The sequence below is a fragment of the Ailuropoda melanoleuca genome, chromosome 13, assembly GCF_002007445.2.
Source record: "Ailuropoda melanoleuca isolate Jingjing chromosome 13, ASM200744v2, whole genome shotgun sequence".
Classification (NCBI taxonomy): Eukaryota; Metazoa; Chordata; class Mammalia; order Carnivora; family Ursidae; genus Ailuropoda; species Ailuropoda melanoleuca.
This window is the reverse complement of record NC_048230.1, coordinates 30,953,215-30,968,604: the sequence shown is the minus strand read 5'-3', so window position 1 is coordinate 30,968,604 and position 15,390 is coordinate 30,953,215. Positions and strand designations below refer to the sequence as shown.

Genomic DNA, 15,390 nt, shown 5'->3' with positions numbered 1-15,390 from the left:
CTTGCCATGCGCCTGTCCCTGCGCAAAGGGCTTTAATGCTCTGCACAGCCCTGGGAGGTAGGTCACGTAGGCACCGTGCTCCGAGGAGCCACTGCCCAGAACCACACAGCTAGGGTGAGACTGAGCCCAGACTAGAACCTGGGTCTGCATCACACCAGTAACAGCGTCAGTAATAGCAGTGGTGGTGAGAATCACAGTGTCAACACAGGTGGTAACGATGGTGACACCTGACCTCTACGTGCATTTGTCCACCATTCTAGCACTTTCTGTGAATTTATCTCTTAATGCTTACCACCGCCCAGTGGGGACGTGCTGTTTCATCGCTATTCTGTAGAGGAGGAAGCAAAGGCTCAGGGAGGGAAGCTAGTAACCTGCAAACGATCAGAACCCGAGCAGTCTTGCTCCAGAGTCTGGAACCCCTCACTGCCTCTGTGTGCCTGTCACATATGCGTGTCACCCCGCACACACACACACACACACACATGCACATGCACCACTGATACTCTTTCCCAGCCTAGCTCTGCTGCTCTCTCGCTCTGTCGCTTTGCTCAGAGGGAGCCAAGCAGCCCGGGGAGGAGACACCGGCAGCTCCTTGGGCACTGTCCCCGCCCACTGCCCACACATGCAAGCTGGTGTCTGCCAGAGGGCACTGAGGCATCCTGCCCGGGAGTGTGGGGCCCCATGTTCCCTGCATCGTGGCACTTGGGCACTTCCTCTGGGTTACTGTGAAGCAGAGGAAATGACGAGGGGTAGGTAACCCACCCCTCAGAGCCCCTGGGGGAACATGATGACCATCCCCCTTCCCTCCAGCCCTCCTCCCCACGCCTTGCCTGTGGCGCTATTTCTGTCCCAGGCAGGAGCCGTGTGCAAACCCTGCTGACCTAGAGAGCAGCTAATTCCCATCTCAGATGTGTTTCTGGCAACTGGATGCCTCCCCCCGACAAAGGGAAAGAAAGACCAATAAATGTTGGTTGGGGGCAAAGGCAGAAAAGTAGCTAGAGGGCAGAGAGATGGGGAGCACCTTCTCCCCAAGTGTATATATATACACACACACACTTTAAATATATTATGCTAACATGGTAGCTAAGGTGATGATAAAAAGACCTTGGAGGACCCCCGGTGAAAGCCAGGCCGTGGGGGGCTCATGGAAAAGTCAGCACAAGGGTGGACATCTACAGGCTCCCCTACTCCTTCATGTTCACTCACACTCCCAGCCCTGGCCCAGCCAGCTTGAGGCGCCTCAGGCCTCCAGATCAGATCTACCACGGCCAGAGTAAGACCTGGCCCTGCCTCTGGGCTGACAGTTGCCAGGGCCCCCCACCCCACCTGGGCTTCACCTTTCTCCTCGTTCCCTGAGGGAAGGGGAGATAGATTGGTGGAAGGTAGAGACACCACACTGCACAACCTCTGAGGCTGCCATTCACATTGTAGTCTAAATGAATGATGTCCTCTAAAGTTATGCAATGACTGGCCACCTGGATTCTGGTCCTGATGGTGCTGTATGTCACCAGGCACTTTCCTCTACCTCTCTGGGACTCAGTTTCCTTATTAATAAAATGCTGAGCTGGGCTCAGAGTTAATCATACTCTTCCCTGTACCTTGTACCTTCTGTCCTTGCACACATAACAGCAACATGTTTTGAGTGCCTACTGTGTGCTCTACTTGTACTGATCTTTTAATCCTCACAACAATGCAAGGAGGTGGGTACTGGAATCACCCCCATTATACCCATGAGGAAACTGAGGCACAGAGCAGTGATATGATTTGCCTCAGGACACATCGCTAGTAAACTGGGGTTCAAGGCCAAGCAGCATGGTTTCAAAGCCTGTGCACCCCACTCCAGTCTCTACTGCCATGCAGACCCACTGCGTTGTATCTGATTAAATGTCTCTACTAGCTTGGAGCTCCCTGACACCACAGTGGGAGAGGTTCAGCAAATGTCTGTCTCTGGAAACTAAAGCTGGAGACTGGAGGGGTAGACCAGTAACCCCTTAAGTCTTCCAGTAGGGAAATGGGAAGAGAACCAGGTGGAGCAGGGAATCCTGAGGAGAGAAAAGGGGGTGAATAGCAGTAGGCCAAATGCCCTTCCCAGAGCAATAGGGTACGTGCATCTGAGCACCGGGGAGCACAGGTTCCATTAACAGACAGGAAGAGAAGGCTCACAAATTCAGGGTCCCAATAAGTCCTGGAAACTCAGAGATGTGAGCCCTGTTCTTTGTTCTGCCTTCCCCAGCCGTGGAGGTGGAGGACAGAGTCCTGGAAAGAGTCCCTGTCACCCGGGGGCCTCCCCAAACCCTGCCTCTGCCATGGTCTTGCAGACTCCTATCACGTGCTTAAGCCTCGGCTTCTTTTTCTGCAAAGTGGGGGTGATAGCAGCACTCCACCTCCCTGAGCAGGTGTGAGGATCCCATTAGGTGATATCCTTTTAAATGCCCCACGCGTGGTAGATCTGATCTGGAAGCCCGAGGCCCCTCAAGCTGGCCAAAGGTGGCACCCGCGGGGCCCCCGAGGCTGAGCTGAGGTTCCTCCCAACTCCTGCTCCCCAGGTGCTGAACCTCTTCTTGGCCCTGCTGTTGAGCTCCTTCAGCGCCGACAGCCTGGCCGCCTCGGATGAGGACGGCGAGATGAACAACCTGCAGATCGCAGTCGGCCGCATCAAGTGGGGCATCGGCTTCGCCAGAGCCTTTCTTCTGGGACTGCTGCACGGCAAGATCCTGAGCCCCAGGGAGACCATGCTTGGCCTCGGGGAGCCCGGGGAGGCTGGGGAGAGTGCCCCAGAGGACGAGAAGAAGGAGCCGCCACCCGAGGAGGGCGACAAGGACCTGAAGAAGGACAATCACATCCTGAACCACGTGGGCCTGGTTGACGGCTCTCCCCCCAGCATCGAGCTGGACCACCTCAACTTCATCAACAACCCCTACCTGACTATTCACGTGCCCATCGCTTCTGAGGAGTCCGACCTGGAGATGCCCACGGAGGAGGAGACTGACACTTTCTCAGAGCCCGAGGATGGCAAGGTGAGCCCATCACAGGGCCCGGCTTGAGGGGGCCGGGGGTCAGATAGACATGGCTTCAAATTTTTGCATGACCCTGGACAAGGCACAAATCCTGAGCCTCAGTTTCTCCATCTGTAATATGGGGGTAAGGGCACCTACCTCAGGGCGTGGTCGGGAGCACTAGGTGAGATGCTGTGTATAAGCACATAGAAGGGTCTCTGTGCATGGTGGCTGACGACTATCCTGATGGGCCCTGCCTGGCCCCCAGGGTCCCTTCTCTCCAGCTCTGCACCTCCACCTGGGCCCCCTCTCACCAGCAGGTGGTGCTCTTGGACAGGATGTTCCTACCTGTGGCACCTTAGCTCCAGGGTTGGGACCCAAGAGGCTTCTCTTAATCCCCCTCTGGGCTTGAAGTTCCTCCCACTATCCCACTGGGGCTGGTCCCAAGCTCCCAGTGTGGGCCAAAGTGCTAGGTCTGGGCTGGGGACTCTGAGGGGCAAGGAAGTTTGGGGGGCCAATGAGGTTGGGTACAAGGAGAGCAGAGAGCTGGGCAGTCTCAGCAGTAGCCCTGACCCACCCACCAGGAGATGCCCCCTCCTCCTGCCCCTTTCCTGCAAGGTTGACAGAGGGACTGGTAGTCACCCCCAGAAGCTCAGCCTGAGCCTCTCAGGGGAGTGGACTCTGAGCCCCGCAACCCATCCTCCAGCTCTGGCAAGAGAATGGCTAGCCCATCAGGTAGGGCAGGGCCCCCTGCCCATCTCCACCCTATCGGCCCTGGGCCTGGCTGGGCACTAGGGTCTCAAAGAACTTTGCCCTGAAAGCTCTTGATTCCTTATTCCCCCCAGATATGTGTCACACTGACTTACCAGGGGGCTGAGTGCCTGCCGAGCTATAAATACCCAGGGAAATGTGGCACCGACCTCGGTATGAGAAGCGGGGGTGGGGAGGGCTGGAGAGCACCCAGGGCCAAGGCTCTGGGGTCTCTCAGGGGGGCAAACAAGACTCCAAGAGGGATTGTGGGAGTTGGGCCACATAGGCAGGGCAAGTGGCTTACTGGGTGCCCTGGCTGACCTAATGCTTGCCTCGGTTTCCCTTTCTGTCAACTGGGCACAAGGGGACCTCCGTAATTTTCTGATGACCATTCTGGATCCAAAGGCTGCCCCCCAAGCTCCTCTCTCCCTCTTCCCCTTCAGGGACCTCAACTCCAGCCATGAAGGGGTCTCCTTGAAGAGGGAAGCTAGGGCCAGGAACCTGGCTTGGGACAGTACCAGCAAGAGGTGGGGGAGGCCTGGCCAGGCCAGCACCAGCCTCCACCATCCTGCCCCACTCCCATCTGGTTCCCTTGGCCCCAGGCTGGAGCTTCTGCTGGGGAAAGTTTTCTATTCTTTCTGGGCTCCTCAGCCCAGCAGACCCTAGCATGGGAAGGCTCAGACCTTGAGGACACTGTGTGACATCCCCTGTGAGCTATGGCAGCCCCGGCTCCATTCTGACCCCGTTCATGCTCCCTCAAAAGTCCCTTCAGGCCTCTTGTTTCTCTGCTGCCCCCACCCCATGCTTCTCAGGACCCCCAGCCTGGCTCAGCTACCCCCCAGCCTCTTCCCTTACTTGAGGCCCTCGCCTGCCTCTTTGTGCCCTCATCACCCCTTCCCAGTCCTCGGCCCTGCCCCGTTCCAAATTGAAGTGCCGTGAGGGCAGGATCACCGCTGCCTTGTTCACTGTGGTTCTCCTGCCAGGCCACAGTGCTGGTTCCATATCCTGGGCTCAGGAAATGAATGAATGAGTAGGTCAGCTCCAGCCCCTCTTTATCTTTTCTCTTATCCTGACCTCCGTTCACCTGGTGGGAGGACCCAAGGCTCATGTGACCCTGTGGTCCCCTGCAGAAGCCACCGCAGCCCCTCGATGGGAACTCCTCCGTCTGCAGCACCGCCGACTATAAGCCCCCCGAGGAGGACCCCGAGGAGCAGGCTGAAGAGAACCCTGACGGGGAGCAGCCCGAGGAGTGCTTCACAGAGGGTGAGGGCAAGCCCATGTGTGTGCACCCCCACCACCTCACCTGGTGCCTCCCCCAGCCCAGCAGCTCTGGAAGGGACAGACCATGCCAGGGCCGGTGGGGGGCAACAGCATCCTCAAGACATCTCAGAATCATGTGCATCATGGAACATGCAGAGCCCCCCCCCGCCCCCGCCCATGCTGCTCGGCCCTAACACACCCTGGGGGGAATACAGCCCCAGAGAGGGGTGCCAGAGCCCGGGTGCCCCCTAGCCCCTGACCCCCTGAGCCTCAAGAGTGTGCGGTGGGTGCAGCACTGGCCCCTGAGGACTGCCATGCGGAATCCCCACAGGGCCCTGAGTGTGACCCGGTGCTTGAGAATGGCCAGTGCTTGGGAATGGCTGCTCTAAGACTGTTACCCTCCTCGGCTTCATCCGCAGAGAGGGGCCAGCCCAGCCCTTCAGGAGAGAGCCCTGAGGACACACTGTTGCCCCCAGGGCCTGGGCTGGGCAGCATGAAGGCTGCCTGGGAGAGATGGGGAAGGTGGGGGTCAGCCGATCCCAGGAAGGTGGTGGGAACAAGCTGACCGCATGTCTGGAGGCAGCCCCCAGTCCTGTGATGTGGTGCCCTTGCCCCTTCCCTCCCCCAGCCTGCGTGCAACGCTGCCCTTTCCTCTACGTGGACATCTCCCAGGGCCGTGGGAAGATGTGGTGGACACTCCGCAGGGCCTGCTTCAAGATTGTCGAGCACAACTGGTTCGAGACCTTCATCGTCTTCATGATCCTGCTCAGCAGCGGAGCCTTGGTAAGTGTCACCCGGGGGAAGGGCATGGGCAGAGGCAAGTGCCAGGCCCAAAGGAGGACCTCCCAGGGCCCCCTCCTTTCAATACTACGGGAGGGATGAGGCCTGGGCAGTCTGGACCCCAGAGAATCCTAAAGGGGCTCACTTGTGGTTGCAGGATATGACGTAGAGAGCGTTCATTTTCTTAAAGCCACAGGCGGGGTCCGACCGTGTGGGCACCCCCAGCGACAGGTGCCAGCCAGGGCAGAGGCGGGAAGGCCCTGGGAATGTTGACTCGGGGGGTCAGGGTTGAAGATGTGTCACTGTGCAGGCCCCCAACAGATGACTGAGTGTCCCTGGGGAAGGGCTGCTGAGGGGCTGCTCCCCCTGAGGAAAATCACTCGCTCCCGTGGGCCCCGGGGAGTCTGAGGGAAACCAACAGCCTGCCCCTGGCCTGACCCTGGTGCCAGACGCCTGGGAAGCAGCAGCAGCAGGCAGGGTGGGGGACCTGGGGGCGGCCCCAGCCACCCCCGGCCGTGCTGGCGTCCCTAGGCCTTCGAGGACATCTACATCGAGCAGCGGCGAGTCATCCGCACCATCCTGGAGTACGCGGACAAGGTCTTCACCTACGTCTTCATCCTGGAGATGCTGCTCAAGTGGGTGGCTTACGGCTTCAAGGTGTACTTCACCAATGCCTGGTGCTGGCTCGACTTCCTCATCGTGGATGTGAGTCTACCCCGCAGCCAGATCCGGAGGCGCCCCGAGCCCTGAGGCCCCGCCCACCCTGACCAGCCCCCGCCCACCCTGACCAGCCCTCCCTCCCTCTGCAGGTCTCCATCATCAGTCTGGTGGCCAACTGGCTGGGCTACTCGGAGCTGGGACCCATCAAATCCCTGCGGACCCTGAGGGCGCTACGTCCCCTGCGGGCGCTGTCCCGATTTGAGGGCATGAGGGTGGGTGCCGAAGGGGGCTCTGAAGAGGGCTAGGGATTGGGGGAGCAGCTACCACCAGGCAAGGTGCAGGGGGCGCAGTTCTGTACTCCAGCCACCACTGGGGTGGGGAGAGGTCTCGGACTCTGGGCCCCAGGGGAAGACGAGATCTGAAGGCCCCCAGACATCCTCCCACGCCACCCAAATGCCCCTTCCGGCCCTCAGCCCCTCCTTGACTCATCCTTGCCACCGCTGGGGGGCAGCAGAGGCTGCATCAGCTCCCAGGAGGCACCATGAGGGCACCTGGGCAGGGAGGGAGGAAGAAGGCAGGCAGGCCTATGGGTGTATATGTGTCCCTCCCTGGCCTCAGACTGGGGCCCGCTAGGGCTCTGAGACCTGGATGAGCCGGCAGGTCCTGTGCCTGGGCTCTGAGCCTGCCCACCCTTCCCTCAGGCCCTTGAGAACAGAAATGACAGTAAATAATAGAAGGTTTGGCCTAGGCAATTGGGACTTCCCCAGCCAAGAGAGGTCTGTTGGGAACAAGACCCACTCGGAGGGACGGACGTCCATGAAGCAGCTGGTCGCAGGCCAGCAGGGCACTCAGCCTGAGTGGCTCCCTCCTGTTCATGCAAGGGGCCAGCCAATGCTGGGTCCTCCCACCCCCAGAACAAGGGACCCCTGCTCCCTGAGGGGAAATGACCTGCTCGTGCAGCTGGCTGGTGCCCCAGCCAAGAATAGAGCTACCCCAGGCATCACTAGGTCTGTGCCTCCTACTCTGTCTGGAGGTCATGAAACAGTTTCTCCTCGGAAAAAGACAATTCTCAGATTTCGCCCAGCCTGACAGAGTGAAGTTGTCTGTGCGGCCAGGCCTGGGGAGTGGGGCACAGGGCTCTAGTCTCAGGGTTCTGCTGCTTTGAAGATGCCGATGGCTTCTTCTCTGTGTCTGTGTTTCTAATGCTGGGAGTAGAGCATCAGGGGGCCGGGTCACGGGGGCTGAGTTTCCTATGGGGGCTGAGGAAGGAGTGTTTGTCTCCTGCCTAGTGACCCGTGGCCAGGCTGCTTCCAGAGAAGCCTAGTGCCCCAACTCTGGGCTGACGGCTCCAGCCAAGCAGAGAGCCCTCTTCAACCACTAGGCCAGCAGCACCCCCAACCCTACTCCTCACTTCACCACCCCACCCCCAACATAGAGCCCAGCAGACTTCTCCCCAGGCCTGGCTCAGAGGGACCCTCCTCCAGGGAGCCTTCCCTGAAAAACAATGCCCAGCCCTGTCTGGTCCCCTCGTTAGTATAGGTGGGGAGCCCTGTCCCAAAGGAGCCTGGGTAAAGATCTGGCAATGACCCCACCCCCCCGGACCCCCAGGTGGTGGTGAACGCCCTCTTGGGAGCCATCCCCTCCATCATGAATGTGCTGCTTGTCTGCCTCATCTTCTGGCTCATCTTCAGCATCATGGGCGTCAACCTGTTTGCTGGCAAGTTCTACTACTGCATCAACACCACCACCTCTGAGAGGTTCGAGATCTCCGAGGTCAACAACAAGTCCGAGTGTGAGAGCCTGATGCACACAGGCCAGGTCCGCTGGCTCAACGTCAAGGTCAACTATGACAACGTGGGTCTAGGCTACCTCTCCCTCTTGCAGGTGGTAAGTGTAACCTGCTGCCCTTGCTAAAAACTGGGATGGAAGTGCTGAACCCACTGCTACTCCTTCTTAGGAGGCCACCCACCCCGCTCCCAGTGCTGTGGGACCCTGAGGTAGTATCTAGACCTCTTTGGTCTCTATTTGATGCCTGCCCCGTGGGGCTCTGGGGAGGACCAGGCTGGGGTGAGGAGGGAGACTCATGGATGGTGGAAATGGGAAGCAGCCTTCTCCTCACACCCAACCACACTCTCCCAGGCCACCTTCAAGGGCTGGATGGACATTATGTATGCGGCTGTGGACTCCCGGGAGGTGAGTGGGGCTCACCGAGATGTGGTTGGTGAGCGAGCCAGGGGAGAGGATGCAGACCAGAGACACAATGGCAATTCTGCCCATCCCCAGCCCAATACCGCCTCCTCAGGAGCCCCCAAACTCGGCAGCCTGAGGGTGGAGGGGTCCACCTCTGGGCCCCTGGCCCTTCCTGCCCACAGTGAGATGGGGAGCAGGGAGCAGCCAACATATCTCCCCCAACCTCCCCATCCCATCCCATCCCAACCCCATCCTGTCCCATCCCCATCTCATCCCATCCCATCCCGTCCTGTCCCATCCCATCCCATCCAGTCCCATCCCCATCCCATCCCCTCCCATCCCCATCTCATCCCATCCCATTCCATCCCGTCCCATCCCATCCTGTCCCATCCCGTCCCATCCCCATCTCATCCCGTCCCATCCCATCCCACCCCATCCGGTCCCGTCCCATCCCATCCCGTCCTGTTCTGTGGCCTCTGCAGAAGGAAGAACAGCCCCAGTATGAGGTGAACATCTACATGTACCTCTATTTTGTCATCTTCATCATCTTTGGGTCCTTCTTCACCCTCAACCTCTTTATCGGTGTCATCATTGACAATTTCAACCAGCAGAAGAAGAAGATGAGTATCCACCCACCTTCCCTGGGCTCCATCCTCCCTCCCTTCACTCACCCATCCCTTCCTACATTCCCACGTGCCGCCTCAGCACCTACTGTGCTGTTGCTGGTGGCATGATTGAGGCAGCAAGCCAGGGTTCAGATCCTCCCGGCGACTTTGAGAAAGTGACTCAGCCTCTGTGAACCTTGGTTACCTTATTAAGAAACAAGGTTGGTGCTGCCTACCCGGCTGGGTCATTCAGAAGACCCAACAAGATATTGATGGAAAGTGGCCCCAAACAGGCTATGAGCCAGTGCTGGTCCTCTTTCAGACTCTGTCCATCACTCCACTCCCCTCCCTCCTTTCTCTGGACCCTGTGGCCCCCCTTCCCCTTCCTCCCTCCCTCAACCCCCATCTCTGGTCCCTCCAGGTCCCCCTGGTGGTGTGGGGACTGTTTTAAGGGTGGTGCCTGGGGTGGGGAAGTCCTGGAGGCAGGGAAGAGGGGCCTCCAACCTTACAGGCATCCTCCCACTCTACTTTGGAGGGAAAGACATCTTCATGACAGAGGAACAGAAGAAATACTACAATGCCATGAAGAAGCTTGGCTCCAAGAAGCCTCAGAAGCCAATTCCCCGGCCCCAGGTACCAGCCCTCTGAACCCCTCCTCCTACAGCCCAGATGAACCTCCTGCCCAAGGGGGTTGACGGGGGAAAAATGCAGGCTGCACTGTACCCACCGGACAATGTCCCTGGCGTGAGGCCGGGTCCACCCGCAGGGATGCTGGGCTCACTGCAGGGGAAACCCGCCTCTTTGTAACTGCACAGAGGCTCCGTGTGGGAGAGCAGTAGTGGCCTGATAAATCCTAGGTGCTGGCTTGCCCTTCACGTGGCCCTGCACAGCCCCCCAGTGTCCACCCACCCCTTTGACGGGTGGCCTCTGGAAGTGGGAGGGCCCTAGAAGCAGGAAGAAGAGGATGTCCAGACACCCTCCCCAGTGAGCAATGACTTCAGGAGAAGGATGAGAGGTTGCCAGGGGACCTGGATGGGAGGAAGGGTCCTAGAGTGAGGAAGAAGCCCATGGATCCCCCAGAATGGCCTCTCCAGATGGGTGTCCCCTCCCTGCCATGGCTGACTCTACCACAAGCCCTGACATCTCCCTCTCTCTCTCTCTCTCTGTCATGCTGTTGTGTCATCCTGTGTCTCCTGCCTGTCCACATCCTGTGTGGGTCCTGACCACTGCCCCCCACATCCACCCACCTGCACCCCTGCACCCCTCCCCACACTGCAGAACAAGATCCAGGGCATGGTGTATGACTGCGTGACTAAGCAGGCGTTCGACATCACCATCATGATCCTGATCTGCCTCAACATGGTCACCATGATGGTGGAGACAGACGACCAGAGCCAGCTCAAAGTGGACATCCTGTACAATATCAACATGGTCTTCATCATCATCTTCACCGGGGAGTGCGCACTCAAGATGCTTGCCCTGCGCCAGTATTACTTCACCGTCGGCTGGAACATCTTCGACTTTGTGGTCGTCATCCTGTCCATCGTGGGTGAGCGGGGCCAGGCCGGGCGGACTCATTCAGGAAGGCCCGTTGCTCCCGTCCTTGCGTTCACATGCCCGCTCTTGCCCCTGGGAAGCTCACACACACATTTACACGGGCACGTGTGCATGTGCAGCTGGCATTCACACTTAATACACAGAAGGCACATGGGCCGGGCTCACAGGCAGTCTGTCACCTGCACACCCACGAATACACTTCTAGGAACATGTGCCTGACCAGTAGCGGCACACTGGGGTGCCTGTGTGCCTACTGGAAGACGTAAGATGGTTCCAGTATCCACATACACAGAAGTGCACAGACGTGTGTGTAATTAGGATAGCAACCAACCATTTATTGATCGTTACTATTTGCCGGGCACTGTGGTGTCCAGGAGGTAGGTACTGTTACCACCTCTGCTTTACGGACGAGGAAACTGAGTCACAAACAAGTCATGCTCAGAGTCACACACAGAGCTGTCCTCCCTCTCTGTCTCATCTGGGGCATCTACAAACAGCCTTGAGAGTCAGCTTACCCTCAACCCCATCAGCTTGGGCATCTCTCACCTCCTCCCAGCTGTGTCAGGGCAGAGCATAGCCCTCGGCCCCAGAACCCTGGGGGAGCCCGGCCTCATGGGTCAGGCCGTTTGGACTGTGCTGCTCCTGCTCCCTTCTGGGGAGGAGCACACCAGGCCAGGCCCCCTTGAGCCCCGCATGCCCCCTCTCCCCGCTCCCTGACCCTGCCTCCCACCCCCAAGGACAGCGGTCCTCACACTTGCTCCCTGCAGGCCTCGCGCTCTCCGATCTGATCCAGAAATACTTCGTGTCACCCACACTGTTCCGAGTGATCCGCCTGGCCCGGATCGGGCGTGTCCTGCGGTTGATCCGTGGGGCCAAGGGCATCCGGACTCTGCTCTTTGCCCTCATGATGTCCCTGCCTGCCCTCTTCAACATCGGCCTTCTCCTCTTCCTGGTCATGTTTATCTACTCCATCTTCGGCATGTCCAACTTTGCCTACGTCAAGAAGGAGTCGGGCATCGACGACATGTTCAACTTTGAGACCTTTGGCAATAGCATCATCTGCCTCTTCGAGATCACCACGTCGGCCGGCTGGGACGGGCTCCTCAACCCCATCCTCAACAGCGGGCCCCCCGACTGTGACCCAGCGCTCGAGAACCCGGGCACCAGCGTCAGGGGCGACTGCGGCAACCCCTCCATCGGCATCTGCTTCTTCTGCAGCTACATCATCATCTCCTTCCTCATCGTGGTCAACATGTACATCGCCATCATCCTGGAGAACTTCAACGTGGCCACGGAGGAGAGCAGTGAGCCCCTCGGCGAGGACGACTTCGAGATGTTCTATGAAACGTGGGAGAAGTTCGACCCCGACGCCACGCAGTTCATTGCCTACAGCCGCCTCTCGGACTTCGTGGACACCCTGCAGGAGCCACTGAGGATCGCCAAGCCCAACAAGATCAAGCTCATCACGCTGGACCTGCCCATGGTCCCGGGGGACAAAATCCACTGCCTGGACATCCTCTTTGCCCTCACCAAGGAGGTCCTGGGCGACTCTGGGGAAATGGACGCTCTTAAGGAGACCATGGAGGAGAAGTTCATGGCCGCCAACCCCTCCAAGGTCTCCTACGAGCCCATCACCACCACCCTCAAGAGGAAGCATGAGGAGGTGTGTGCCATCAAGATCCAGAGGGCCTACCGCCGGCACCTGCTCCAGCGCACGGTGAAGCAGGCGTCCTACATGTACCGCCACAGCCAGGACGGCGGTGGGGACGGCGGCCCAGAGAAGGAGGGCCTGATCGCCACCACCATGAGCAAGATGTACGGCCCCGAGAACGGGAACAGTAGCATGCCAAGCACGGGTGAGGAAAGGGGCTCAACAGGGGACTCTGGACCCGCCATCGGGCTCACACCCATCAGCCCCTCGGATGCTGCCCTCCCTCCCTCCCCACCCCTGGGGCAGACAGTGCGCCCGGGGGTCAAAGAGTCTCTTGTCTAGTAGCAGTGGTGGGGTGGCCAGCTGAGCCTGGCACGGCCCCCCCAAAACTCCCTCAAGGTGCCTGCCAGCTGAGAGAGCAGGCTTTGAGTCTGCAGCGATCGGCTCCCTGTCCGGGACAGGATGTGGCCACGCTGGGGCTGACACCCAGGCCATGGAACATGGGAATTGTCCTCGGAGGCTCCACCCTGGGCCTGAGGCTCCCCGCCGCTTCCGCGGTTTCTCATTTGAAGTTGCTTTCACCTCCTCATGAGCCCTGCTGCCTCTCCTCTTGTGGGGAGGTCGGAATATCATAAATCTCTGTTCCCCATGTGGGGAAGGAGCCAGCCTACAGTGGAGGGATGAGCTGCCCTCCTGCCACCAGAGTCTTAAGAGCACAGGCCTCTCCCCAGGAAGTGGCTCAGGTGCCCCAGGCCTCTCCCGGATAAAGATGTCTTAACCTCAGTGAGAGCGGACACCTGACCCAGGGCCTCCAGCCCTCCCCTGACTGGTATACAGCTTCGTCCTGCCAGCTCATGAATTCCCTGGAGAAGAGAAACGTCACTGGTCCAGAAGTGGTTCCCCAAGTCCGACTGGCCACTGGAACCTGATGCATCCAGTTGGGGTTGTGGCCCCCCAAAACCATGTCCCGCTTTGTCCATTGTGCAGTCCCTGGCTCCCCTGGCTGGCCCCTGGGGGAGGAGCAGGAGGGAGGATTACACTTGAGAATTATCTTCTAGGAAGCTTGGAGGGTCGGTATAGGTGGGGTCCCGCCAGCCACATCACTGCTCTGGAGGCTTCCTGGGCCTGAGCACCCAGACCTGGGGCAGGGGTAGGGACCCTGGAGCTCAGGAGGTAGATTTCTGTTCCCTCCCTCCCCCGTTAGCACCACAGGCCTCTGTAGCCTCACCCAGCCTCCAGATCCCCTCATCCCCCACCACACCCATCTCTTCCTCCCTCCTCATCCTTCTCTCCACCCCCCCACCGCAAAGTGATCCTGAGTGTTGTCCTTGAGCCCATGTTAGAGATTTCAACACTGGGACTTGCAGCTCACCTGACTCAGGCCCAACCTTCCAACTTCCTGCTGCCTGGCACGCCGGGCAGCATCTTTGTTGGCACCACTGGTCCGGGCATGGCCGTGCCAGGCCTCTTCTGGCTCCCGGAGAACAGACGGAGGCCGAGCTCAGAGGAGGCAGTGAGACACCTGCTCAGGCGTCACTGGATTTACTCACTTGTGTGTGTGCCTTGTATCTGCTTCACACCTGTGTGTACAGCTGTGTGTATGTTCAAGTCCACAAAGCACTGTGTCCTGCCTTGCGTGTGTGTATTGTGTCAGCGTGCCCTTGTAGTCTGACTGGTGTGTGTGTGTCTCTCCTATGCAGGCCTGTCCATGGGGTGTGCCTGTGCTGTGAGTGTGTGGATGAGTGTGAACATGCGTGGTAAGGTTTGCACGTTGTTGAGTCCCCATTGACCTTAGTTCCTCTTCTCTTTCTTGTTTCTTGTGAACAGTTTGATTAAAACTCAGGAAGCAGCAAAACCTCCAAAACAATGTGGGTGTGGGTGTGTGTGTGCCTGTGTGTGTGTGCCCACAGGCTGGAGCCTTCCTTTCTGTCTGTGCTACTCTCTGCCCCCTGGCCACGCATTGTCACTTCCTCCTATTCCTTTCATCACACCCATTGCCCCAGCCCCACTCCCTGTCTCTTGCCTGTGTCCTCTGTGGACAGAGGCCCACTCCTTCTACCTTCCTGCAACCGTTTCGCTTCTACCTTCAGAAGATGCGTCCTAGAGAGGGCAGTCTCCTCCCTGACCAGCACCCTGCCCCCTACCCTTCCCTCAGACTGGGGCCCCAAACTGGGATGGCCCCAAGAGCCTCAGCATCTGTTGGACTGGATACTCACCACTGGACTGCATACAGACTGCAGAGCCTCCCCTGCCTATGACCCCCTCCCCTGCACACCCACACCCATTGCCACTCTATCTGAGTGGGAACAGACCCAAGCCAGGCTGGCAGGCAGGCTCCTTTGTACAGTTCTTATAATAAACCTCCCCCCCCCCAGTGCCTCTCATGTAGGCCTCTTCCTTCCGCACCTCCACATGCAGAGGTTGACGGGGTCTGAGGGCTGCAAGAACCAAGAAGGGTTGGTGGGGTTGGAGCCAAATGGGGAAGACTTGGGGAGCCTCAGGGTGGGTAGAGAGCAAGATAAGGAGAGCCCCAACTCCCTTTCTGGCCCAGTCCGGCTCTCTCCTGACCCCCTCCAAAAGGAAGCTTGGATTTTGAAAATTAATAAAGGGAAGCCTCACTAAAATGGAGTCGGGAGGTTCAGCTGGGGGAGCTCTCAGGCTCCACCACTCCTCATCAATTGCAGACCCAATAGGAAGAGGGACCTCACAGGTGGCTACCATTTTACTATCTGGCAGGGAGATGAAAGGCTTTCCTCCTGCCCTGGCAACAGCCCAGCCAATGAGAGACACTCACAACTCAGCCAATGAGAAGCCACCATACTTCCAACTCCCACTTTACTCCAATGGACTTTGTGTTTACAGCAGCCTTCCCAACGTTCCCTTCTCCTCTGTAAAGGAGCCGGTCCTCCGTTTTGTGGCGGTGCCTCTGGTTTTCTCTAGC

General features: G+C 58.8%; 1 protein-coding gene across 2 annotated transcripts in view; it reads left to right on the top strand.

Annotated features, from left to right (window-relative positions):
* The window catches only part of SCN4A (sodium voltage-gated channel alpha subunit 4), a 41,427-nt gene extending 28,582 nt beyond the window's left edge, over positions 1-12,845 (top strand). For both annotated transcript variants that reach the window (XM_019805183.2, XM_034640289.1), the window contains exons 15-25: positions 2,547-3,017; positions 4,877-5,009; positions 5,635-5,789; positions 6,318-6,491; positions 6,596-6,718; positions 8,055-8,333; positions 8,586-8,639; positions 9,119-9,256; positions 9,770-9,874; positions 10,520-10,790; positions 11,566-12,845. In XM_019805183.2, coding sequence (XP_019660742.2) covers positions 2,547-3,017; positions 4,877-5,009; positions 5,635-5,789; positions 6,318-6,491; positions 6,596-6,718; positions 8,055-8,333; positions 8,586-8,639; positions 9,119-9,256; positions 9,770-9,874; positions 10,520-10,790; positions 11,566-12,791 — 3,129 coding nt within the window. In that variant the 3' untranslated portion in view covers positions 12,792-12,845. The remainder of the gene's footprint in view (positions 1-2,546; positions 3,018-4,876; positions 5,010-5,634; positions 5,790-6,317; positions 6,492-6,595; positions 6,719-8,054; positions 8,334-8,585; positions 8,640-9,118; positions 9,257-9,769; positions 9,875-10,519; positions 10,791-11,565) is intronic.
* Positions 12,846-15,390: the final 2,545 nt, after the last annotated feature.